The sequence below is a fragment of the Antedon mediterranea genome, chromosome 3 (assembly GCF_964355755.1).
Source record: "Antedon mediterranea chromosome 3, ecAntMedi1.1, whole genome shotgun sequence".
NCBI lineage: Eukaryota > Metazoa > Echinodermata > Crinoidea > Comatulida > Antedonidae > Antedon > Antedon mediterranea.
The window spans coordinates 27,916,563-27,931,757 of record NC_092672.1 but is presented as its reverse complement, the minus strand read 5'-3'; the positions used below and the strand labels follow the sequence as shown (position 1 = coordinate 27,931,757).

The window sequence follows — 15,195 nt, the reverse complement described above, 5'->3', positions numbered from 1 at the left end:
ATCGACAACTTCTAAAAACTTCTGAAAGTAGTGCAGAAATCTTAATATATTTTAAAATTTGGCCCCTCTAGTATGAACCAGAGGTGTATTAAAATAAAGGTCTTAAGTCAGGTTTTAGACTTACAGTAAGTCAGGTCTTAGATTTGAGTTCAATATTAAGCCCCTGGTAGACTTTTGTCCTTTATATGGCAATACCTCATACAGAAGGTATTCTTTTTCTGTCCACTTTTCTATGCCTTTGGGCCTCCTGAACATCTTCTTTATTTTGCTTGTGGATGCCCATTTCAACTATAGCCTAAAAATATGTAACAATTTAATTTAATCATTTGTATTTATATAGGATTGTGCTTATGGCTTTACCAGATCCGGCGATGGGTTATATCTTGGTCGTTGTGCGCCATGCGAATGCAATGGTCATTCAAATGAATGTGACCCAGAGACTGGTGTTTGCTTTGTAAGTGTTATACTTTTTATATAATGCAGCCTACCAGTGATTAGTGAACGCATTTGATATTACCTTTCCAAGCTATTGAATATTATAGATTCAGTTTTTTTTAATTATAATTTTACACAGAATTGTCATGACAACACGTACGGAGATTTCTGTGATTTCTGTAAACCTGGTTACTATGGTGATGCGTCGATTGGATGCCAACAGTGTGCTTGTCCTCTTGTTGAACCATCGAATAAGTGAGTATCATCTATCACCGTTCTACTTTTCTTACTCTCTGTCCTCAAAATACTCTCACTTCCACGAAGGAATGATTAGTGTATCTGAACTCTCTGCAATTTATTCCTGGTTGTTTTACTATTTTTTTTTTTTATTTCTATTGAGATTTAGCCACTGATATCAACAGCATTGCCATATTGTTAGTAATTTAATTTACTTTTTGTATTAAATAAATTATAATACATTTTTATGATTGTTGTCTATTTTTTAAGCTTCTCACCGATATGTGAACTTGATACACTGAATAATCTTCGATGTACAGCCTGTCCAATTGGCTATCAGGGAACCAGATGTGAAAGGTCAGAGGTTATTTTAAAAATATTTTAATTCCATATATTGTATTGTTTCCTTATTCCAATAAACTACATACAATAGATCAACCAGATATGAAAGGTCAGAGAGTATTTAGTATAATATATTATACATATTTGAATTGTTTGTTGATTTCAACAAACAATCAGACACAATAATCTGGTCTTCTCTTCGTCAGGTAAACTACATATTACCTCAGTCTCCAATCAAGTCAAGTTTTAAAATTAATGATTATCTTTTTTTTAGGTGTGCTCCCGGGTATGTTGGTTCTCCAACTGTTATCAACGGCAAATGCACTTTAGATCAAAGTAAGTTACTAAATTATATCAAATATATTAAAAGAAGATATTGTACCCTTGGAAAAACAATAGTTGACCATTGTCTGAGCAATAATAACAGTACATTTTGTCTTTATATATATATATATATATATATATATATATATATAAAGACTGATGAAGAGCTAGTGTTGCCCGAAAGCTCTGCTAACTTTTCTGGCTGTTTACTTTATCGTTTTGATATAGCTGTTCGCTTTTTTTTTGTATCTCCATTGAGATCCAGCCACTGATACCTACAGCATTGTCATTTTTTTCAGTAATTTGCCTTTGGATTTATATATATATAGTATTTGTTATTTTTTGAAAAAAAACCCATTTTTTTTTACTATATAATCTATTAAAAGTTTAATATTATTTTTTTAACATTTTGAGTGACAATCTTTAAACTATAATTCAATAGCAATACATTTTTAAAATATTTATCTTGACAATTTACTTTTCTATAAATGTATTTCTAATTGAAATACTCTTCCGATACCATTACAAGATATTGTAAATAATTGATTTGATTTGGTCTGTCACCAAACATATTTAAATGAAAGCAATGTGTTAATATGTGTATAATATTCAGGAAATGAGTTGTGAAAGGGGGTAGCAAAATAGGCAAGAGAAAAAATCATACCTAAACCATGCTCCTTTGATGATCTGAAACTACAAAGAAAATTCAAACAAAAACAGAAAAAAATCTAACAATAACTTTGTTTTAGGTGGCCCAGCCCCAGAAGTTTCTATTAGACCAAGTAGTATTAGTGGTGTTGAGAGTGAGTCAGTTACATTAAGATGTTATGTTACTGGTAGCGCGACAAGTGTAGTTTGGAGACGTGCTGACACTCGACCTCTTTCAAGTAGAGCTCAACAGCTTTCCAACAATTTCCTTAGAGTAAGTATCTTAAATAATAATAATTATATCCTGGATTTATAAAGCGCCTAATGCTGCACATAAACTAATGCAATAAAAGGGATTCCAACCATGCCAAAAAAAAAAACCAAACCGAAGTAAGGGGATACGTCTTCATTGCTAACCAGGGATCGGTCTAATTGAACCCCGGTCAGCTGAAATTGAGCGTGCACTTTACTCCTGATCAGCATCCACACGATGCTACAAAACAAGGTCCATCACAAGTAGCTACAAGTGAAATGTGCGATCTCTATGGCCTGTAAATATCTGTGTATAATTTTGTTTGCCTTTGTGACTATTTAAGGGTGAGGCTGCTTTAGCGGCTATGTTGCTATCTGGCTTCTCCAGGAGATTTGTTTTAAAGTAAAAATAAAAATAAACTAGAACTTAAACTCGTCACTGGAGGACGAGTTTGGTTATACGCCCGCAACAAAACGTATCTTGCGCATTCAAGTACTTTTCAGTTGTGACTTTTCCAAAAAGTAGCCTATTCAAAATCAAAACTGCCCTTTCAGTGTAATAACCAAACAATTCCTTTTATTTAATTGTTTTCCCGTGATTGGATTCGAACCCGGTACCTCTGATACCAAAGACGGTTGCACTAAACATCGATCCATATGTGCACCTGCTGAAGAAAATCCGAATAAAGAGTCTTGTTCATTCGATATGTCGTGAACCCCCTCGATACAAGTTGATTATTACATATCGAACTTAAATCATAATTTTTACTATGATGAAATCTTCACAAATTTTAAACAGTTACATATTATGAAAGTGCATACTTTCAAGTTTTATATATTAACATGTACAGAAAAAAGATAAACGTTACGTTTATTGTTTTGCTCATTGAATATGTTTATGTTTGTTTGATGATAATTATTTCAAAAATTGCATTTAATATGCAAATAATGTAGTCATCAAACACTTTTTAACATTCAAGACTATAATAAATCAGACCTATGATTCATACACTGCAAGAAAATAAAATAAAAAAAGGGGGTAACCTTGCATTCTGATGAACTGTATCGTTTTTAAAAGTAGACATATTTTGCAACATTTTCACAATTTGTTGACGTTTTTGTGCGCAACCTGTCATGTTTAACGTGCTCGTAGAACGCCATTTCAAGTTGAATAGTGAATAAAATAACGTAAAATTGTTAACCAAAGATTTAAAAACACAAATCGTGCAAAAGAAATGATCATACGTGTTCCCTGCGCCGTGCGTGCATAAAAAGGTGCGCAACAGTGGCAATTTTTTAAACGCTTAAAATGACTTGAATCGCGTAGAAAGTTGATTAGAAATTGATTTTTCGCACTTTGAAATTTTAAACGCGCGAGCGCGCGTAACTTTTTGTGAAACATGCCATTTTTAATCCATAGAAAGTTTGCGCATGATATGACTTAAATGTTCACAAAGTTTCAATACAAAATAACTTTTAGTTTTTACTCTATGATCAATCATTGAAATTTATAAAATCGCGCGTAACTTACGCTGCGCGACCCGAAATTCGAAAAAAAAAGTTTCTTGCACATCTACAGCTACAGAGCAATCTTTTGACAAAGTTATACAACTTTATGTTGGCCAGAATTAGAGGTACGCTGCGAACAAAATTCGTGGAAAGAAAGAAGAATAAAGAAAAAAAAAAAAAAAAAAGATCCTTACAATAACAAGGGCTTATCCGCTTGAGGCGGATAACCAATTATGTCTTTACATGCAAGCTTTGAAGTAATTGCTTATACACTATGCTGGTGCCTTTACAGTTTTTGTTTTCGCGGATGTAGCACATTTACAACTGAAACTTGACTACATTGTCTGTAGTAAGTTTGATGTAACTTTACTACAAAGCGCATCTTCACATGCACTACCAGGACTTACAACCTCCATACAACAACCAAACTTCCACTTCAAGGTTTATACACTAATCTGAACATCACCTTTTGTTTTACCTCAGATTGTCAATGTCCAACCAGAAGATGAAGGAGAATACATATGCATAGCTTATAATAATGAAAAGAGCGGATTTGCATCTTGTGTTTTAACCGTTGTTTGTAAGTATATCAGACATTTTGTCAAGGAACAATTCCCAGGAGAAAATTTGAGTTGAAAAACCAGCTAAAACATTCCAGTTAAAACCAGTTGGAGTTAACAGATTTAACTGTGATTTGGTTACTCATTTATTGATAAAATTATTAATTATATTCTATATTCAGCACCATATATCAGTGTGTATGTGGAGGAACCAAGAGTATTGGAACTTAAGATTGGAGAGACGGCTAGATTCATGTGTAGAGCAGAAAGCAAGGTTAGAATGTAGACTTATTTCTTATTATTTTAAAAGTTAATTTCACTCGCCATTTGTCACTTGCTTTCAGTAATTAAGAAGCTTTCAATTTAGTAGGACCTAGGACTTGCATCATTTATCCAAAGTCGGGCAGTAATCAATCACGAAATGGTGTACCCCAAAACATTTAAAATGTGCCTGTTTGTGATACAGAATCCAAAGTCATCCATCCACTAAACCTAGAATAGTCACAATTTGGTCCACTGATAAACTAAAGTTTGTGATGCAAAATCCAAGGTCATCCATCCTCTGAACCTAGAATAGACACAATTTGGTCCAAATGATAAACTAAACTTAAACACATACACAAACTATATTATCATGTCCTAGTCCTAGGCCATAACAAATTGAAAGTTCCTATAGATACCTAACTGACCTGCATGTAAAGATACCTTTTCATACTGATACAAATTAAATTGAATATAAAGCAGAGTAAATGTAGATAACGATTATTATTTTTTTGTTTATTCAGACTACATACACATTGGCGTGGATGAAGCAGTCTGGCTTTCTGCCAGCAAAAGCAGAATCACTACCAAACGGTGACCTAATAATAGAGAATGTCGACCAAACAGACGTAGGGGTGTACGCTTGTATTGGATCTAACATGTTTGAAATGGACAAAGCAATGGTCAACCTTAGAATTACAGGTAATTATCATTGGTGGAATATGACTGACATGTGAGGAGGCATGAGTTTGAGGTGGTTGTCACTAGATTCCATCTCTCAGAATGAGGTGACGTAAGGTTCTTAAGATAGCTTTTTGTACTTTAAATATTAATCAAAGTCCAAAATTAATCTATTTCTCAAAAAAACAAAGAGAACAAAAATGATATCTATCACTGCCCTCAATAGTTGAAGGAATAAAAGGAAAATAAATTGTAATTGTAAAGCACAGATTTATCCCTACACATCAACACCCCTGCTGGCAGTCTATTTGTATTAAAACTCTAGAGGTTACATCAACCACGTGCACATTCAGAAACACAGTATGATTTTGACGAATGGAAACTAGTATTAATCCATCCAATATGCTGTCTGTACTGATAGTGATGTCCATTAACAATCATGGAGTTTTGCTAATGTTATTTCATGACTTTTTTTTATTGACTACCATTTATATAAATTACTATGACATTTTTTAATTAGAAGTCTTACAACATTTATGACTAGGAATGGAGATTAGCTCCTGAGAAAGTACTGTATGAACATAAATGTGTTATTCATATTTTGTCAATAGATGGACCAGAGCCCCCAGAAGTTCGCATAAGTCCAACATACCGACAAATAACAGAAGGCAACACTGTAGATTTTATATGCAGTGCCAATGGATCACCAACACCAACACTCCGATGGACTCGAATAGGAGGAGAAATAACTAACTCTGCATTGATTTTAAATGGTATGCTACGATTTCCGTACGTGTCGGTTAATGACGCAGGATCGTACCAATGCGAGGCATCAAACATTGCAGGGTCAAAGTCGGCAGTTGCAAGATTGGATGTCACAGGTACGTTGTTGAATGCCTCCACTTTTTTTAAAATCTGAAAACAGAATATAGTAAACTCTCTTTTTTGACACCTCTGTTCAGGGAAACACCCCTAGTGAGAGGACACGTATGTCCATGAAATGGGCAATGGGCAATATGTTTGAGAATATGGTAAACTCCTATTTAATGGACACATTAGAATTATAATTTGTTATGTCTAATTTGCATATTTTTCCACCTGGGTTGCTTATTTTGATTATTTTTTTTTAGGAATTAGTTTACCAACACCTGAAATCACACCTCAAGAATTACAATTTAACGCTGGTCAAAATGCAGAGTTCACATGCACAGTTTCTGACCCGTCAACCACAACGATAGAGTGGTCAAGAGCTGATGGACTTCCATTACCCGAAAATGCTTTCGAGGCTGGTAACACACTGTACATTCAGTCTGTAAGACCTGAAGATTCTGGACAATATGTATGTACAGCTCGTAATGCTGCTGGTTCTCGATACACCACTTGTAATTTATTAGTCAAGGAAGGTAAGTTGTTTATCTACTTCGGTGATCTCAGAGGTCCCAAGTTCCCCAAAATTTGCGTTTTTTTTTTTTCGATTTTCCCTGATTTTTAATGCAGATCACCGCCTACCCGAAAATTGGTTATTTCCCTTCGAAAATCTGGACGATTTAGGCCTCACAATTAACACTGCTGGTACTGTTTATAATGACGCCCAGTATTTAAACAAAAGCATGTATTAGGGCTTTGTTTCGCGAATTAACAGCCATCCATCAACTGCCAAGTCAATCACACATGTGACAATTGTTTTATATTGTTGTTGTATTGATATGTCACATGCAACAATGAATAATGTGTCAATAGAGAGTCTCCACCCACGAGGTGAAAAAGGACTTTACTTTAAAAAGATTTTTTATATGCAAATGTCTGTGAAACACCAGCCTAGGCCTAGTGGATAAAAAGTCAACTTTATTAACAAAATTATCCTAGGCCTACGTGTCTAGGCTATAATGCACTGGAAAGGTGTCTGACATTACCCATTGTTTATTACTGAATACCATAAACCTGCAGGTAGGCCTACAGTAGGCCTAGTAAATTTGGTATTGGATATCCCAGATGATGTACGCTCGAGATTTTGTATAGCCATTTGTCTGTGTTTGGACATCATATCCATAGAAAAACAGTACATAACAAATGTCTTGCAAACTAATTCACAAATTGAAATACGTAGTGAGATTGATCATTAATTTTTTGTTAAATTGATTTCTCCTAATAATGGAGTGTTGGCCTACTGTATGAATATTAGAATAATTTGTTCTTGTTTTTCTTTTGTAGACTTCCGAGTAGCTCCAAATGCTACCATTATACGAGACCGTCAGTTTGTCAATAACATACTAACAATCCAGCAAGGACGCCCGTATGTTTTGCAGTGTTTTGTTACTGGTGACCCACAACCGACAATACAATGGGAGAAAGGATTGGGACTTACCAGCAATCATCGGATTTCGGTAAGTTTATTGCATGTAGTGTTCTGTCTGGGATGAAGAACAACTATTTCTATGCATATTTTAACTTGATTATTAGAGCCAAATGTTTAGCTGGGCTCTCAGCAGACCTCTTGTGAGGGGATTTCCTGTTTGAACATAAAATTAAAATGGTACTGGGTATGATCAACTAGCGTTCCTACACTCAACAGAACATCCATTCATAAAAGCATATTTATTTGACCTCCTGAGGCATTTATTGTTTAGGAAAGTTTTTAGGATAAGTGAGAGGGGAGCAGGCTTTTATTCAAGCGAGACAAACTATTTTAAAAATTGTAAATAATATATAAAAACAGTATATATAAAAATATTGTAAAATTGATTATTGTATTGTAATATTTGATTTTTATTTCATTAACTATATAATATGATAGCATGCTGTCTAGTTAGCTCTTCCTTTCATAATGGTATTTATTCAATAAAAAAGATGGCTGAATTGTGAAATATATTTACTGTACAATTATTTACTTAATTTTCTTTTCTTATTCTTGTGTGTATATCACTGCTTGAACATTTAGTAACAGATTTTGTGATAAAACTGCAACTCAGACTGTACAAATATAATATTTGTATCGATAATTATTCCATCCTTATTAGGAAGATGGAGTATTCCTAACAATTCAAAATGCCCAACCAGAGGATAGGGACTACTACTCATGTATTGCTGAGAATTTGGTTGGTTACAATCGAGATTACGTCCAAATTGATATCCAAAGTAAGATTTTGATTATAAAAAATTAAAACATAATTTATTCATAATTTCTGGTAATCTGATGAATTTCTTTAATACATATGTTTTTTGAACCACTGTATTTGTAGGACGTTCAATTCCACAAATTGAAATTTATCCCGAAATACAACCCGTCTATGCAGTTGGTGATAATGCCCAATTTCAATGTCGTGTAACTGCCGGGGATCCTTCACCGGAAGTAGAATGGAGTTATGCTGAAGGGACACAACCCATATCAGCTGAAGTAAGTGAAATAAAGACAAATTTTAATTGCCCAATAATAATGTTATGTATTCATTTATGTAGCGCAAATTTTTTCACATTACCCCGCAAAAAACTTTCATACACTTCCGTAATCAGCAAAGTTGGTACTTTGACCTAACCAGGTAGCCATTCGTACACCTTAGCGAAGAGAGGCATACATGTAAGTGTCTCTTGAAATTGTAATTGATATGTTTTAAAATATGTCAGTTACCACTAAAAAATTAGCTATACTTCAGTACATTTATAAATTTTAAGCAGTACCGTAAAAATATTACTGTTTTTTATTCAGATTATTGGGGATGTTCTTCGCTTTAACAGTCTTCGACAAGAAGATCAAGGAACATATATTTGTTTAGCATCAAATATTGCAGGCCAAGTTTCTATCAGTCTCACATTAACATTACAAGGTATAGTAGATAATAAAGTCCTTCTAATCTATAGGTTAATAGTGGTAAATGTTCAGCAAAAGTGTATGTACAGTACCTTCCATTTCTGCTTGGAGGATTGTGTGGCTTTTTTTGTATACTGTTTTTTGTGTGTGTGACAAGAACCTACCTTTACTTTTAAAGCTAGATTTAGTGTCTTGATGGCCATAGTGATCTGATGTTTGACTTTCGTACTGCAGTTTTCAAGTCTACATTTATTAGGCCAGGCTGTTAAATTATAAAACAGTCTTTTGTTTGGAGACTCGGCCAGACTGTTAAATTATAAAACAGTCTTTGGTTTGGAGACTCGGCCAGACTGTCTCATATATCTTTATGTTTTGAAGAGAATGTATTTAACATAAAAATACTTTCAAACAGGCTCTCTCCCACGAGTGTCCATCACACCAGACAGCCCAGCAGAATATAGACAAGGTGATGAGGCCCTCTTTGAGTGCATTGGTACTGGATCACCAACTCCATCAATTCACTGGATGAAGATGGATGATGGAACACGGCAATACACAAGGATGGCAAATGAAGCAGGAATGACCATCTCATCTGCTCAAGGCAGTGCTATGTTGTCGATATCATCCATTGTGGATGCAGATGCTGGACAGTACATGTGCCGAGCAGAGAATGCTGCTGGATATGCACAAAAAGAATTGGTTGTCTCGGGTAAATAAACAATATAGAATCCTTCCATTTAATTCATTCCCGTCTAAAGATAGATTGTAATTGAGAAAGTTACAATATCATTTGAAAATTTTACTGTATGAAATGATGATGGATTTCGGTAGAAAGAGATGTACTGTAATCAAATAATTGATTTTATTAGCACACTGTAATGCTAACATTGCGGTTTTTTGGTTGAGACTTATAAGCTTCTGGGTATTAAACAGGTCAAAAGAAAAGTCAAGACTAATTTTCAATGTTTTTTTTTGTTTTCTTTAGTTCTGCCTCGTGAACAAAATGGTGAGGTAGTTGTGACACCCACTGACTTAAGAATCACACAAGGAGAGGCTGCTCAATTCAGTTGCAGCATTGAAGGTATGCCATTTCTGTCAAGTTGAGAAACTGGGAAAAACTTTTTTACCTTATAGCTACAGAACTCAATCCATTGAACATAGCTGCATAACTCAATCTGTTGAAAAAAGCTACAGAACTCAACCTCAATCTTGCAAATATAGATACAGAACTCAATCTGTTGAATATGTTACAGAACTCAATCTGTCAAAAATCGAACCATAACATAAAGTCTTTTTTATGAAAGCTTGCTAAGTTAGAAAATCGTGTTATTTCGGGTTTTCACAATGAAATATTCAACCCAATCGGTAGAACTCGAAATGTTGAAAATAGCTGAAGAACGCAATCTATTGAATATAGAAAATGCTTGGAAAAGTATTAATGATAGTTGTGACTGCCTTTTCCTCTTAACCAAAAGTTTATCAATAGTCAGTTGGTGTAACTATTTAAATGTTGTGATTGGACACACAATTTTGGTCTTCATAAACAATTTAGATTAGTTGCCTCATGTTTGAAGTAACTGATTTTATTATAAATTACCATTAAAAACATTTATATAATGATTCTTTAATCCCAATCTTACAATTGTAATGTAGCCTTTAGCACACAGTTTGGAAGAACTGTGCATTATAGTGTAACATTTAATATTTCATTTTTTTCTTATAATTTTAGGTGCTGCGCCAGGATCTTATACTGTTATGTGGCGGCGCGTTAGCTTAGATATGCCAGAATCGCACGGGATTAGTAACGGCATCTTAACAATTTACAACACGCAAGCAGAAGATGCTGGAGAGTACTACTGCGTCATTGAGACAAGATCAGGATTTGAACGTTATGTTGTTTCATTGGTGGTTTATGGTAGGTGATATTGGACATTTTTTACTCTCGGTTTAAAGTGGTACTGTCCCCCATAAACATGAACAAGTGAAAATTAATTTAAGAAAAAAAGACTTTCTTTTTGCAGTTTTAATAAAGGTAATTACTTCCGTATTATATTCAACCAAAAAATCCATTGGCTTGACAAATTTGTTTAGGTTAAAATATAGTTTTTTCAGGTAAATAATAAGTTTAGAATCCAATTTTTGGTCAAGTGAATAACTATTGTCTACCATTAAAATGGCATATTCAACAAAAATGTTCAGGGGAAAATATATCTTCAACAAATTGTAGCATCGAATGGAGAAGAGGGAAATTGTAAACTGTGGTTTTGGTCATTAAGTTGGGTTAACAAATGATATATATCCCTATTTTGTTTTTTTTATTACAATTTTTATGCATGGACCTCACAAGCATCTTTTGTTTATTTTGCAGCTCCTCCTGTAGCAGATGTTATGCCCACTTCTCAGACGCTAATCGCAGGCGAGTCAATCCAGCTGCAGTGCGTTGCAAAACAGGGAACAGGTCCATTAACTTACACCTGGGATAAGGTATTTAACCATTAAAACACAGCCTGTAGAAATTAGTTTGACAATGTATCTTGTTTCACATGCTTACAATGAGGGGCTGATCCTTCTTGTTGGGCAAATAATGGGAGAAAATACATACCACGAGTTCCTGCTTATTACATTTTTGATTTTCCATTTCGATTTTATTGAATATATTTCGATACCATACATCATTAACAGACAGAAGTGGACACAAATTCATGGTACTATGGATCCTTCTAAATTTCCAAAAGGAGATTTACATCCATAGGCGTCCCATTGATTGCGGTGGTGTGGGAGAACCATTCTTGTCTTTCTATGCTTACTTAACAATCCAAAGGCCTGGTTTCAAGCCCTACCTCTATTATCAAGACTTTACCCCTATTTGTTATTAAAATTTCCAAGAAAAAGTTGGTTTATTTAAATTGTAATATTTCATCATTCGGATACCAATTCATTCCCTACTTCAGAAATCCTATCATGCCATACACGGTTTAAATTACTTAATAAGTTTATATGTATTTTCATGCATTATTGTATTTTTTTTATCACTTTAGGAGGGTGGTGTTATACCATACACAGCAATAATTGGTGACTATGGATTACTGACCATACACTTTGCATCAGCCAATGACACTGGCCGTTATATCTGTACTTGTTCAAACTCAGCTGGTTCTAGCCGTAGTTACTCAGACATCACTGTGTTAGGTATGTTATCTTTGATCTAGAGTGTCAATAAACTTTTCGCTTCTTTCTATAGTATCTTAACCTAAGGGAAAAAAATTATAAAAGACTGCCCTCATGGTTGAACTATAATTCTTGTTATTAAATATCCAAATACTAGAATCAGAGTCAAGGCAGTAATATCAACTGCAACCAGAGAAGAGTAAAATTACATAATTTTTTTAAAGAAAATTGCGATACGGAAAAAAAGGTGTGCGTCTGGTTACCAGCCAACTGGATAGGTGGTACAACAACGACGTCATCTGTGTAGCGAACACCGCCACGACGGAAAAACAAGTTCTGGGCATGCACAAAGCAATACTTATACAGTGCCGCGTGTTGTGAGCATCCGTTCTTGAGTTTTCCATGTCACTCTGCCGCAGCTACTGTATCATTTTTTATAATTTTTTTCTTTCAGTTCCTCCGAAAGTTACTGTTGTTCCATACAGTCTGATGCGTGCCATTGGATCTGCAGTTGAGTTTAATTGCAGAGTGCTTGCTGGTTCTCCTACTCCACGTATTACATGGGAAAAAGAGAATGGCCAGATGCCAGACTCTGTGTCTTACGTTAACAATAACTTAGTGTGAGTTTTACATAAAATATTTGTTTAGTCAAAATGAAAATACTGTTTTGAACACAAAAATGGTGTTAAAAGTTTTACCCAGTTTGTTTTAATTCCTCCAAGGATGACTTTTTTATAACCACATCAATACACGATGTTTTCATTTCCTAACTTATTTTATAAATCTAATAGACTGATTTTCTTATCCATGATATATTCTTTTTTAAGTTTGAGTAATCTGGCCTTTGAAGATGAGGGTATTTACATCTGCCGCGCTGAGAATTCAGCTGGAAGTTCCACAGCTTCTGGCAAACTCACCCTTCAAGGTAATGTGGAAATTAGAGCGCTAAACTGCTTTATTTTGATTGTTCAACAAAATATTATAGCCAATAAATACAAATGTATATTTAAATTTAAAATTCAATTCTCCCATTTCTTTACTGACTATCTGAAAACAGGGAGCTCTCACAAAACAAACTTTTCTTGAGGTGCACAAGGTCCAACATTATCAATTAGACCAGCAAAAGAGTGTCTAATATATACAAATACGTCTTTACTAAAGCATTAGAAAATATAAGTTTCTTATCTGGACAATTATTTACTTATATCAGCATATATTATTTAAGTGATGTGAATTGGAACCATAGACGTAAATATCTTGAAATTCAACTGTGTACATAGATGTTTGTTCCTGTCTGATTAAACAAATGAAAACATTACTGTAAATATGCTATTCTATTTTTCAGCTCCCCCTGCTGTTGAGATCACCGTTCACACAGCAGTTCAGTTTGTTGCCATCGGTGAATCCGTGACCTTTGAATGCAAGGCATCCGGTGACCCCACTCCTACAATTCGGTGGACACGTGTTGATGCTGAAATCCCCTTCAGCGCCCAGATTGAGGAAGGAATGCTAACCATTCCAATTGTACAGCTTGCAGATGCTGGAACTTATAAATGCATTGCTACTAATGTTGTGTCTTCAGTTGACTCTCAAGTTATCCTCTATGTCCAAGGTAGGCTTGTTTTGGTGGGTGGGAATGGGAATATTGACCTCTTTCCTATTCTTTAAACAACTACAAACCATCAAGTTTTTAACCTACCTAAGTTTTAACTAACCTATGTTTAAAAAATTATAAAATCTTTTTTTTAATCAGCTGCTCCTCAGGCTGTAATCCAACCATCCACCAGAACAGTTTCTGTTGGTTCTGTTGTGGTCTTCACATGTCTTGCTACTGGTTACCCCTCACCAAGGATCTCCTGGAGGAAGCTAGAGGGAGATCTACCTGCCAATCGGGTCATCAATAGAGGAGTTATGACCATCAACCAGGTCGTTAAAGAAGATGCTGGCACCTATATATGCGTAGCTAATAATACCCAAGGATCGGTTGAGTATACAGCAGCACTGTATGTTGGCGGTGAGTATTCAAATTAGTATTTTAATAAAGTACTCTAATAGTTCCTTGAGCATTTATTTGAATAACTACGATATTATTGTCACAGTTTTATATAAAAGAGCTTTTAATTTGCTATGACTTAGGAATATTGTTTTATTAGTTGTTGTCTGGAGCAAGAATCAACAAAAACTGTGTCTTGGAATCTAGTAAGGAAGGCCATCCCAATATGCGCACAACATGACATAACTAGTTTTTAGGTCCTAAGTTGTCACAAATTGAAGGCTCCCTATTTTGTCGGTATTGTGTATATACATATATATATTTCTCGGTTGGCGTACTGGTGACAACAACCACCCAAGGTAAAATAGAAAAGTTGTAACAGGAAAGTCGTATTGTAGATCTTCCTTTGAATAACGTAATTATGTCATTGTATCCACTGTTGCACTCAATCCCTAAGTATAAATGCTGCTAAAACTTGCCATTATAGATTTTGTAAAATATTCTTAGTAAAATATTCTTATTATTTATTGTAGGATTTGTACCATACTTCCAGCAGATGCCACTGTCCTTTATTCAGTATCCTAAACTATCAGACGCTTACAAAGAGTTTGAAATTGATTTATCATTCAAGCCTGAAAGCACTGAAGGTAGGTGTTGTTTATGGTAAAATAGGTAATCATGTCACTATCTAGAAAGCAGAAGTTTGAGGCCAGACAATTCTACTTTTTTAGTACCTTTCAGTGAAATAAAGTTGTGAGGAAAAAGGGACAATCTATGTTCTTGTCACTGGGTTAAAGGCCTCTGCCAAGTTGAAAATTTACAAAAAGTACTGGTGGCTACGGCCCTGCCCTTGAACAACGAGATGCGTCATTCTTGTTAGAATTTCCTGATTATGGTGAATGCTGTTCTGTTCTGAAGATATCTGAAATTTACAGTATTAAACTAGCATTAAGTATACATTCTGATGTTTACTAATGGAT

The 15,195-nt window shown here is 34.6% G+C and overlaps 1 protein-coding gene across 1 annotated transcript in view; it reads left to right on the top strand.

The window, feature by feature from the left end:
- LOC140044252 (basement membrane-specific heparan sulfate proteoglycan core protein-like) overlaps positions 1-15,195 on the top strand; it is an 82,217-nt gene that overhangs the window by 53,005 nt on the left and 14,017 nt on the right. Inside the window, exons 42-65 of the mRNA XM_072088730.1 lie at positions 341-454; positions 575-690; positions 943-1,029; positions 1,289-1,350; positions 2,088-2,260; positions 4,231-4,327; positions 4,490-4,581; positions 5,093-5,270; positions 5,861-6,130; positions 6,380-6,652; positions 7,461-7,633; positions 8,267-8,384; positions 8,489-8,643; positions 8,953-9,070; positions 9,467-9,763; positions 10,040-10,135; positions 10,784-10,969; positions 11,423-11,538; positions 12,093-12,243; positions 12,677-12,842; positions 13,050-13,147; positions 13,568-13,834; positions 13,976-14,236; positions 14,749-14,862. Of these exons, the coding sequence (XP_071944831.1) occupies positions 341-454; positions 575-690; positions 943-1,029; positions 1,289-1,350; positions 2,088-2,260; positions 4,231-4,327; positions 4,490-4,581; positions 5,093-5,270; positions 5,861-6,130; positions 6,380-6,652; positions 7,461-7,633; positions 8,267-8,384; positions 8,489-8,643; positions 8,953-9,070; positions 9,467-9,763; positions 10,040-10,135; positions 10,784-10,969; positions 11,423-11,538; positions 12,093-12,243; positions 12,677-12,842; positions 13,050-13,147; positions 13,568-13,834; positions 13,976-14,236; positions 14,749-14,862 (3,778 nt within the window). The remainder of the gene's footprint in view (positions 1-340; positions 455-574; positions 691-942; positions 1,030-1,288; positions 1,351-2,087; positions 2,261-4,230; positions 4,328-4,489; positions 4,582-5,092; positions 5,271-5,860; positions 6,131-6,379; positions 6,653-7,460; positions 7,634-8,266; positions 8,385-8,488; positions 8,644-8,952; positions 9,071-9,466; positions 9,764-10,039; positions 10,136-10,783; positions 10,970-11,422; positions 11,539-12,092; positions 12,244-12,676; positions 12,843-13,049; positions 13,148-13,567; positions 13,835-13,975; positions 14,237-14,748; positions 14,863-15,195) is intronic.